Here is a 12572-nt window from a genome sequence, read left to right on the forward strand (position 1 = left end):
CTACTCTCTTGTAGACCTTCCCTTTCACTCTTACTGGTACTCGTCTGTCACAAATCACTCCTGACACTCTTCCCCACCCACTCCATCCTGCCTGTATTCTCTTCTTCACCTCTCTTCCACACTCACCGTTACTCTGAACTATTGACCCCAAGTATTTAAACTCATCCACCTTCGCCACCTCTACTCCCTGCATCCTCACCATTCCTCTATCCTCCCTCTCATTCACACACATATATTCTGTCTTAGTCCTGCTGACCTACATTCCTCTTCTCTCTAGAGCATATCTCCATCTCTCCAGGGTCTCCTCCACCTGATCCCTACTCTCACTACAGATCACAGTGTCATCTGCAAACATCATAGTCCACGGGGACTCCTGTCTGATCTCGTCTGTTAACCTGTCCATCACCATTGCAAATAAGAAAGGGCTCAGAGCAAATCCTTGATGTAACCCCACCTCCACTTTAATTGGAAGAGAAATGAAGGTCAGCAGGACTAAGACAGAATATATGTGTGTGAATGAGAGGGAGGATAGAGGAATGGTGAGGATGCAAGGAGTAGAGCTGGCGAAGGTGGATGAGTTTAAATACTTGGGGTCAGTAGTGCAGAGTAACGGTGAGTGTGGAAGAGAGGTGAAGAAGAGAGTACAGGCAGGATGGAGTGGGTGAAGAGTGTCAGGAGTGATTTGTGACAAACGAGTACCTGTAAGAGTGAAAGGGAAGGTCTACAAGAGGGTAGTGAGACCAGCTATGTTCTATGGTTTGGAGACAGTGGCACTGACAAAAAGGCAGGAGTTTGAGCTGGATGTGGCAGAGTTAAAGATGTTAAGATTTGCACTGGGTGTGACGATGGTGGACAGGATTAGGAATAAATATATTAGAGGGTCAGCCCAGGTTGGAAGGTTTGGAGACAAAGCCAGAGAGGCAAGATTACGTTGGTTTGGACATGTGCTGAGGAGAGATGCTGAGTATATTGGGAAAAAGATGCTAAGGATGAAGCTACCAGGTAACAGGAAAAGAGGAAGGCCTAAGAAAAGGTTTATGGATGTGGTGAGAGAGGACATGTAGGTGGTTGGTGTGACAGAGCAACATGCAGAGGACAGGAATAAATGGAAACATGTGATCCACTGTGGCGACCCCTAATGGGAAAAGCCGAAAGAAGATGATGATAATATATATATATATATATATATATATATATATATATATATATATATATATATATATATATATATATATATTACACTTGCCTGGCCATTGTGGACCAGGTCATGCTGTAAAGCACCTGATGGCCATTCACTTGTCTATATTTTCAGGGGATTTTTCTCTGTAAGTTATTTGTAATTTTTGTAACTTTAATGGAGCTTTTCTCCCCGGGCCTACCCTGAAAATAAGCCTGAGTGCCCAGCCAGACCAACCAAGTAAACAAAAGGAAATAAATAAATAAATACATATGCTCCATGGATGGAGAGTGGGTGTGAGTGCCAAACTGTGGGTTTTATCAAAAATAAAGGCATGTCTATTGCAAGGTAGGGTGAACGTGTCTGAATATCCTGCTGTCTTGGGTTTGATTCCTTCAGTCAACATTTGCCAACCGTCACAATGAGCAACTAACAACCAAATAATGCACCCATGTCACCTCTGAAACAAGTCACTTCCACCTAGTAGGTTTACTAGTAAATAATGAATAAAATAAATAAAAAAATAGGAATAGGAATTCAGGGTCCTGATATATATTTTAGGGTATAACATTTTATGCATGAAAGGGCAATTGTTTAGATCAATAGTGTATAAATTAAAGAAATAATTAAAAGCTTAACTTGCAGAAAGATAGACAAGCACTGTGACTTTTCTAAAGATTGATAGTGAGATCCCTTGTTGGTGAAATACACAGCATGTTCATATTTTATTTAGAATAACCTGAAAGTGTCTGAAAATTAGATGCAGATATCCCAGATATAAGAGAGAAAACATAATGCTGGGTAGAAGTAAGTACTCCCTTAAACACAGAAAATCTTTCTTCCTTGCTAAAGGAATCAATCATGTTGTGTAGGAAGTTAAAGACTCTTCTTTGTTTGTGGTTCTCCTAATATGCTTGGTAAGGACAAGGAAAGAGTTAAGGCCAAATTCCTGGGTGTCTGAAGAGAGTGGCCTATCCAATGATATCTCCAGAAGGTGACTGAAGAGAGTGACAAGTCCAATGATATCTCCAGAAGGCATCTGAAAAGAGTGACCTATCCATTGGTATGTCCAGGAGATGACTGAATAGAGTGACTTATGCAATGGTATTTCCAGGAAGCATCTGAAGAGAGTGACCTATCCAATGCTATCTCAAGGAGGCATCTGGAGAGTGTGATCTATCCAATAGTATCTCCAGGAGGCGACTGAAGAGAGTGACCTATGTAAAGGTATCGCTAGGAGGCATCTGAAGAGAGTGGCCTATCCAATGGTATCTCCAGGAGGTGACTGAAGAGAGTGACAAGTCCAATGGTATTTCCAGAAGGCATCTGAAGAGAGTGACCTATCCAATGATATCTCCAGGAGGTGACTGAATAGAGTGACAAGTCCAATGATATCTCCAGAAGGCATCTGAAAAGAGTGACCTATCCATTGGTATGTCCAGGAGATGACTGAATAGAGTGACTTATGCAATGGTATTTCCAGGAAGCATCTGAAGAGAGTGACCTATCCAATGCTATCTCAAGGAGGCATCTGGAGAGTGTGATCTATCCAATAGTATCTCCAGGAGGCGACTGAAGAGAGTGACCTATGTAAAGGTATTGCTAGGAGGCATCTGAAGAGAGTGGCCTACCCAATGGTATCACCATAAGGTGTCTGAACAGAGTTACAAGTCCAATGGTGTTTCCAGGAGGCATCTGAAGAGAGTGACCTATCCAGTGGTCTCTCCAGGAGGTTTCTGAAGAGAGTGACTAATCCAATTGTATGTCCAGGAGATGACTGAATAGAGTGACTTATGCAATGGTATTTCCAGGAAGCATCTGAAGAGAGTAACCTGTCCAATGGTATTTCCAGAAGGCATGTGAAGAGAGGGACCTATCCAATGCTATCTCAAGGAGGCATCTGAAGAGCGTGACCTATCCAGTAGTATCTCCAGGAGGCAACTGAAGAATGACCTACCCAATGGTATCACCATAAGGTGTCTGAACAGAGTTACAAGTCCAATGGTGTTTCCAGGAGGCATCTGAAGAGAGTGACCTATCCAATGCTATCTCAAGGAGGAGCAGTTACTAACAGTCCAGATCAGGTCTGGCAGTTGGTACAGAGAGTTAAGGCTGTGAACTGTGTTTTCATGGGGTGCAGGGTTTGATTCCTTCAGCCTTCATTTACCTACTTTTGAGTAAGTGATTTAACCAACTGGGCAACTAGGAATTTGGGATGGGATTCTCCGTGGTCCCTTGGACTGTAAGCCTAGTAGCTATGTATGAAATCATATTGGAAGATGGCAGCTTACATGTGCCAAAAAACACACATTTGGTTTTCTGAAAGTTGACTATCAGTCCCTTATTTTAAACCACATAAATGAGAGGTCCAGGTTAATAGGTAAGTTAGTTTCTATATCCTTTAGAATTTTCAAGTTTAGAGTCTTAGCTGTACAGCATCATGCTCATTTTAGGTATAATGCGTGTTATGGTGACTATGAAAACAGTAAAATGCAGTGACAGTATACAGTTCCATGAGGAAGACCATATTCATTGGATAGGGACTGGAGCAGTGCGCTTCACCAGTCAGTTTTGACTCTGAATGCGAAGTCAACAAGGTAGTGCTGAGTCCATGTCCATGTACCTGCAACTTGCTTAGTAGTCCTTTTTGAGTAATGGAATACATTTATTTTTGTCAAATCAACAAAGAATACTCCAATTAGGAGACCAACAGTCATATTATTATTTATTATATTTATTTACATTTGATTACCGGGAAAGTCCAACTGGATAGAATGTCCATTTTCAGCAAAGGCCCGGGAAGAAAAGCTCCACATAGAACAAAGAAAAGATAAAAGAGAAGGTGATGACAACAGTTATACATGAAGTATCATTTATCATATTTTAGATACCAAAAAAGTGTACAAATAAAGGTATGACTGGGATAAAAATATGTAGCATAAAAGGGATGTGAAATAATATTGGGTTATATTTAATACATAAAACCTCACAATCAAAAACCTAGGTAAAGGTGTTAGTATGACAAAAGGATTTTTCAGTCTGGGGCAGAGCAAGAGCAGAGCCATTTAGTGGTAAGGTGGGTTTTTAGTGTTTGTTTAAATTTAGTTAAAGTAGTGCTAGATGTGATGTTACTATATTTGAAATATAGTATATATATATATATATATATATATATATATATATATATATATATATATATATATATATAGATATATATATATATATTTGTTATATATTTGAAATTTCTCTCTATTTGAAAAGCAGAGTAGTGGTGGTAATGCATCATCTTTAGAATTCAAGCTGCTGTTCTGACAGAAGGCCATATTCCATAGGACAGTTCTGAAGATGAGAGGGAGAGCTTTTTCAGAGATATTGGAAAAATGAGAAATCAGAAAGATGAGTCTTTATGATTCAGGTAGCTGTTTGGGACCACTCTTGAGCCTGGAAATTATGGCTGCATGTTTGCATAGATTGGGAAAATTGGTAATATTGTAGGGAAATATTAATGATACGAGACAGGTATCATAATAAAGGGATTACATGCCTAAGGGGCTTGGGGTAGAGGTCTTTTGATCCTCCTTTTCTGCACTTGAGACTAGTTTTGCAGCATTGCTTATCTTCTCTTAGCATTACTCTATCAAATGAGAAAGAAATCCATGGAAAAAATCTTAAAGTTTACTCATCATGTTCTGAAGCATCTGAGTTTTATAGTTAACATCATTCCCAGTTATATGCCTCGTGTTAACGCTGCAAGTGATTTTGCAAAATATGAAGATTATAGCATGTTTGATTTTAACTTCACTGTTTACTCAGGTTGTCTCAATAACCACACCCATACATGATGTCATGGCAGGAAATAGTCAGTGATTTACATATAACCACATGGGTAAGCACCAACAACTTACTTGTTTAGATATTTATGCTGTGGTTTTACTATCACATTATAAACTGCTGATTCTCAGCTTAAGGTATTCCACCTGCAATATCTAGTTGATAACTTGTCTTCGTAGGAAGTAAGAAATTCCTGTTTTTGTATTTAGCATAGAAATACAGTAGTGTATGCACTAGTTTAAGTAGTGAAGCATTGCGGGCTCGATCTTTTTTGATGTCATGGTAAGGATTTTCAGCTGTAGGAAAACTTTCAGTGCTTTGTCCTTATCAACAAAGAAGAATGCAAAAACAACACATTTTTTTGCATCAAAAACTGTATAATTTTCTATTGTATATGATAGAAAGGATATGCCTAACTCCAAAACTGTGTTATATAAACTTGCTGTAGAATATAAGCAATACACTTTAACAACTGGGTTTGTCCCGTAAAGAAGAAGATGGGGAGTCTCTGTCTAAATTTAGAAGTGTCAGTCAATGACTTCAGCAATAATGAATAAGATAATTTTTGTTATTTCGTAAAGGAGAACCACACCCACAGACTCAGAAAAACATGTTATTTCATCATGGTTTGATGTTTCCTACATTTTAACACCACTCTGGGACTATTTACAGGTTTTTAAATATTTTTTTTACGTAATATCTGAGCCTGACCACATGGGGTCAGGCATCTTGAAGTAATTCTGATTGTTTAGGCTGCCTCTAGGTATCCCACAATCCGGTGCCTGTCTGTAAAAAATTACATCAGGCAGGCCTCTTTCTTCCTAAAACTCCTGCCAATGCATTCATTTTGCATGCATACACTGCTGCCTTTCAGTCAGTTAGTTTTAAGTAACATTTCATTCCATTCAGTGACTACTTATAACACAAACACTGCAAATGCCACAGAACAGACTTTCAAAGTGCTTTTTACTGCTGCTTCTTTTTAGAATGGCTAAACTGCAGTCTTTTGTGAAGCCTGAATTTTATTACTTTGACTCATCTGTCAGTCCCCTTCATACCTAACTCCCCTAGCTGTCAAAGTGTTAAGGGTAATTTGAGCTGTTACCTGCTGTGATTAACAACTCACAGCAGGAGACTTGACTTGTGTACTGTTTCCTTATTCTAGCCTTTTCTTTCTGTATGGGTAGGGGAAGGACCAGGGAGCTGTGGCATCACAGCATGGGTGCGTTTTTTAGGACAGTCATGGTGGATGTCTGTTTGGGGAGGGAATTGGCCAGGAAACTACCTGTATTCAGTGGCCTTGATGACATCAGTGAATTGGAGACTGCAGCAAGCTTTTCCAGGGTGGAATAAAACTTTTTTGAAAGTGAAACCACCACAGTACAGTAAAATACTGTTCTAGTGGAGAGAAACAGTTGATTTAAAATCTTTTACATGCTGTAAAGTTGTTTATTCATAGCAGGGATGGTAAATAGGGAGAACAAGGACAGAGAAGTTGAGCATTTAATAATGGAATCCTGTCGTTGCCTTTTAAGTGGTAAGATACGATGGAGGTGAGAGAGTAGCAATGTTGGTTAGGTTCTGCAAGGAGCATGGTGAGAAACAAGTACCTAATACTGAGACACAGGAGGTTGTAAATGTCTCCATTGCATTTGAGGGGTTTATTTTTGTTTTAATTCTGCTCAGCAATGTGATAAAAGGACTTAATTATGAGTGTTAAATTTTTGGATTTAGCATATCTTTTTTCATTTTATTTTATAATTGGTACAAACCTGATTTTAAAATGAAAAAAAATAAATAAATAAATACATTTCTTGTTCAGTACTGCAGAGATGTATTCACTTGGCTAGTACAGTAATTGAAGCAGCAAGATACTTACTCCACAGTTACACTACAATAAGTGGGAAATTTAACCCAGATGTGAAAGATCATGGTTGTCATTATCAAGACTTTTCACCTGCATCCCTCTCTAAGACAGGATATGTGTAGTCAGACCATATACTGTTACTATATGCTCCACACACCTCAGATCAGTTGCTTTTCTGGCAATTTCTAGTAGTTTGACTGAGAGTGCTAAGAGTCAGTTTCATCTTCAGGGACATTTTGCCTTGCATGTATGCTTTCTTATGTGTAGTATTAGGATCCATGGACAGTGGTAATAAAGTAATAACAGAGTACTGCATCATTACTGTCCAATGTATAATTCAGCTATGTTTTTATTTATTACAGAGACTGGGGGGGGGGGGTACCTTAGCAGCAAGTTGAAATACATTACTGTGACCACTATGTATTTCACTTTTGGGAATCATACTTTACAAGTTAACTCCAGAAATGACTGTTTGGTGGGGCAGTTTGTGGGTTTGAAGAGGGGGCAATATTTAGTGCAATGAGCTGAATTATGTTACTGTGACTTTTGTTTTAACTTTCCTTATACTCAAACATCATATGTATACACTGAAGGTTGCCATCCATTTGTGGTCATGGTGAGGAGGTATGCTGTAAATGATAACTGCTGAATAAAAAAGAATATGGCTTGTCAGGGAGCAGTGTATGTGTCTGACAATAGTAAGTTAAAACACATTACCATGGCCATTATGTATTTTATTTTCTTCTTATTGAAACATCCAAAGCATACACAATGAAGCTATTATTTGGGTAGCCAGGTTATTTGGGAAAACAAAAGATGCTTACCGAATGATTAATGATATGGCTTGTTCGAGTGTGTGTATGTCTCTGAAAGCAGTGTGGCCATTGCATGTATGTGACCTTTTCATAGTCAAAGGTAATGCATCATATTAGAAGAAGCACATTCCATTGGGCCAGAATGTGTGCAAAAGGAGATGAAACTTGTGGTTGTTGTACTTTTAAAAGTAGAGTGAGACCTACACTTTGTATACTAACAAAGATAAAGAAAGGCCGTACCATGTAAATCAGAACTGAGATGCATTTTGGGGGGTAGAATATAATTTCTGGATGAGTTTTGTACCCATGTATCTTAATATAATTCTCTACATTGTCATACTTTCAAACAGCTAAAATGGTGGGGTGAAAATTCGGCATAGCAGTGTACTAAAACCCAAAAAAGTAAAATAGCAATCTTAGGTGCTTTTTGTAGCTGAAAGCCATGTGATGATATCCTGAAAAGTTTAGGATGAAATCACAAAAAAAGGCAGAGATGTGGTCTTTTATCCACTGTCACCAAATTCATTGGTTCAAATGTGTTCACTGCCACAGTCTGATACTTTGCATTGTACTCCTTTTCCATGTATGCCAAGTCTAAAGTGAGTTAGATTTGTTTTTATCTGCCTCATACAGTAGACAACATGCCATAGACCTGATTGACTAAATTGGTGTGATGAAATTCTGAATATAATGACACCTATTAGAGTAAACTGCCAATCTTATGTTCTTCTGTAAACTGATTATGCTGTAGTTACTGCCTGAAAGCTTCATAATGAAATCCAAAATGAAGCTTGAGATATGCTTTGTTATATATAGGTGGTATATCCATTCATTCAGATGTACTCACTGCAATAGTCTAATATTTGCATTACACTCTCTTTCCATTACGGTTGTTGTATTAAACATCTGTTCTGTGTGCTGAATGTAAATCCTCAGTTTAGTCTGATATGTAGATTAAGTACATTATGTAATACTAATGTTTTGTACGTGCGTGTATATCTGGAATCACTAGTTAACCACATTTGGGTAACTAAGGGTCTTGACATATTCTGAGAAATGTGTTGTAATATTTATATGGTTATAGAGGTATGGTCCTTTGAGCCATCTCATGTCTTATATATAGCCCTTTAGATGCTCTGTATTTACCATTCAGTTTGAAACAAACATGCATTGTGCATTTTTTCAGATTGACAACCTCAGAATATATATATGGATCCTATCATTAGTGTTTTCTTATGAAATGAGAATCAAATCTGATACTACCTTCTCTGAAAAGTGCAATGTTTTGTCATTTTATATATATATTTTTTTACAAATGCTCATGTTGTATTCATTCTGACAGGTTTGCAGATATTTTAGATTCTGTTGTAAGTTTCCCCTAAATCACAGTAAAAGTGTGATTGTCCATTGGCACTAGTTAAGGGTCTTGACTTGAACATTTCATAAAAAACACGTTGGTGCAGTAGGGAGATCATATTATAATTTGAACTTAGGCCCAGAGTGGTATTTGGAAATTGACAGGCTGCAACATTAACAAATCAGTCAGTTCAAAACAAGTGTGTAGTTTTCACTTTTCTCCAAAGTAAAACAAAGGCTGTTAAACACATAAACATATAATGTTATACCACAACATATAAACATAAAACTATCAGTTTTATTTGTTGAGGCATACAAATTATTTTAAAATTTTATTTTGTTAAAATTCAAGACGCAGCAATTCCTTTGCCCTTAAGAGCAGAAGTCCAGTTTTAGGGTGTTTTATAGACAATTATGCTGGTAAAATTTCCCTGAAATTTCATTTTGAAGAAACAGGCATTTCATACACAAACAGCAAAAACAGCCAGAACAGTTTGTCATTAAGGGACACTACGTTGGAAAATGGTCAGCTGTTAATGGATTAACTAAATTCTGATCAGTTGAGCCTTTTCTTTTAAATACATTCATAACTTTCCTTGCATGTATCCTCAGATTAGGTAATAGTCATGATTTCCTCTCTGTCTGGGGTTTGGTATCTTGTGCCCCACAATCCACCCAAAGTTTATGATTTAAATGCATTCAATACAACGGACTTGACCGATCAGGATTCACTTAAAAACAAATGTAATTCATGTACCATATTCGTATTAGTTCATGCTGGAGATGTAATAGCTAGGCTATGGGAAAGATATGACAAAAAATCATCAGGGGAAAATGTGTTATCTGTATGGGGCAGTAGTGATAGTGTAACAGCCCATCTTTTATCATAATGCTGGTTTGCATTAACAGTACAGTGAAATAAGGCAGTATGTTATCATTTTAATTGACCATTTTTAAGCATCGTCTATTTTTCTAACCTTTTCACTTTTTTCTCTACCATAGGATCGAGGAGGAACTTGGAGACCAGGCTCGTTTTGCTGGGCATAATTTCCGCAACCCTAGCGCACTTTAAAGGTCCTCTCACAAATGCACTGAGGCAGTCTGGGTCCCATCTCCTTATACCAGTTGCACCACTCTAACTTCAAGCTAATCACCTCTCCTATGATTGCCACTCCACTCTCAACCCCCACTAGAGCCATCATCAAAAAGGGACCATGTCATGTCCAGCCGTAACCAGTTGTGTAACAAATATTCCCCAGTATAAGATGTAGAACTGTCTCAGAAGGTCCAGCTGTTTCTCAAATAGTCTGGCATTTAGCTGTTGACCAAGTTTAGACATAGAAGCACTCCTTTTCAGCTGGGAAAAGTTAGGCAATTTACACCACCTGCACACAACATAACATCTTAATTCCTGCCCCTTTCTTGCCAGCTTAACTCTCCACAGCAAAAGTCACACCCAGTGCCACTAGTCTGTCATGTGTGGCCCTGCAGGAAATAAGGGAAGCAAGTTGTTCAGTTTAAAACTTTCAAGCCCTGATGTAGGCCTGTCACACAGTGGAGAAAAGGATGTTGCATCGCGTCTCACTGCTTATTATGAAAAGTAGAAAACAAAGTGAAATGCAAGATTCAGAAGTAAATTGGCTTTCATCTTCCATGTGTGTGCTGTCTGTCCTAACTAGAAAAATATAATAAAAATATAATGATAGTGGTACCTTCCTGTTTTGTGTATTTTTATTGAAATGTTTTATTGAATGAAAGTGTTCTGATAAGAGCTGAAACAGTAAAACATCCTTATACTGTAAGGGACATTAGTTCATATAATATTGCACAACTCTCACTATGTACTACCATTTTTGGATAATGCCTTTTTTGCTACAACTTAGCTGCTTTTAAAGGGGTTGGAATATTTCCTTTTTTTTCAATATTTCATTTTCATTTATCACATAAAGGGGTTGGAATATTTGTCACCCTAGCTGACAATAGAACACAATGACTACTACCATAATGTGCTTAAGTGAACTCAGAAACGCTGCTTCCACTGACAGCATTAAGGAAACAATTGTTTGTAATATCACCGAGGTGACTTTTGTGGTAGAAAGTGTACTGTTGTGTCTGTTCCATTGGCGTAGAAAGCAGCATTTAAATATGCAGAACTGCGATATGGTGCCTTAAAGCGTATTGGTCACGTTGTGAAGCAAGTGTAAGAAACTAACCTTTGGAGTTGGATATAACTTTTTTTATCATATAGAATATCAAATTTTACAATTTCTGATGTAAGCGTACGTTGTTTTTACATTTCATTTTGTTGATAAGGTTGGACACTACTTTTTTTTCTCAGAGCTGAAAATCCCTGCCATGACTTCATGAAAAAATGAACCTACAATGCATCACTACCTAAAATAATACATATGCTAAATACATCACTAGTAGTTTTTTACTTCCTAGAAAATCATGTTGTCAATTATTTTGTGCAGGGTACAGCACCTCACATTGAAAATTAACACATTAGATGACATAGTTGTGAAACTACAATGTAAATAAAAGTTGCTTCACTAAATATGCAAGTGGTTGATTACCCATAATGCCATATAGTTGTATGCATATGATTGCCCCGTACCTACCATGGTGTCATTTTGTGGGTGTGTTATAGAAAAACTTAAGTTTAATAGAGAAACTGAAAGTCAAACACAGAAAACACAATTTTCATATTTAACAAACTCATTTGCAATTTTAGCAAAAGGACTATAATGGGAAATGAAACTAATTATAAAGTAAAGGTGCTTCCGAAAGTGAATAATACACTTTAAGCACATACATTTACTTTTGTTGTAAAGCATTTATTACTGGACTTAATCTCAAACCCAGTTAGTTTTACATTGGAAGGGTTTGGTGGGAGCAGAGAGCTACATTCAACCCATCCAAGGTGGGAACTATTGGTTGATAGCTTATTGTATTTTTATCTGACTGGCCTGAGGGTTTAACTTTATAAAAGTCTTTCATCCTGCTCCTATAAAAGCCTTACATTTTTATAAGAGTGTGCTCATTTATTCAGAGCTTCCTTGTTCCTGGCTTGGACACCTGTGGCTACAAGACTTGGATTGTTTCTAAAATCATGTGGCCTGTGGCTGATATTAGTATGCATTTTATACTTGCTCGAACTGTTTCAACACTTCTGTGCTGCATTTATTTCTTTTGTTGAATTTATCACTGTTTTCAGCCATCACTAAAGAAACTCCAATCTGTTTGTTACTGTACAGCTCTTAGGTTGTTTTAACAATATTCTGATATTTCCTAACCTCCTCGGATACTGCAAAAGCTGTTCTGAGTGAGTCTGCCAAAATATTTCTATGTTTTGCAAATCTTAGTGTGTTGTGAACATTTCTCAGAGTTAGCGAACTTATTTCCAAGGATTCCTGATATTGCAGGAATTGTGACTTCTGTTGTAAAGCACTTGTTACTGCACATGAGCTGAAAGCTAGTTTGTTTTACATTGGAAGGGTTCTTTTACACTCTGGTGGGAACAGAG

General features: G+C 37.6%; 1 protein-coding gene across 1 annotated transcript in view; it reads left to right on the top strand.

Moving 5' to 3' along the window:
* Positions 1-10757, top strand: part of ENO2 (enolase 2) — a 477844-nt gene extending 467087 nt beyond the window's left edge. Inside the window, exon 12 of the mRNA XM_044079597.1 lies at positions 10049-10757. Within this exon, the coding sequence (XP_043935532.1) occupies positions 10049-10118 (70 nt within the window). The 3' untranslated portion in view covers positions 10119-10757. The remainder of the gene's footprint in view (positions 1-10048) is intronic.
* Positions 10758-12572: the final 1815 nt, after the last annotated feature.

Source organism: Protopterus annectens, chromosome 8.part0, assembly GCF_019279795.1.
Source record: "Protopterus annectens isolate FY-2018-M chromosome 8.part0, PAN1.0, whole genome shotgun sequence".
NCBI lineage: Eukaryota > Metazoa > Chordata > Ceratodontiformes > Protopteridae > Protopterus > Protopterus annectens.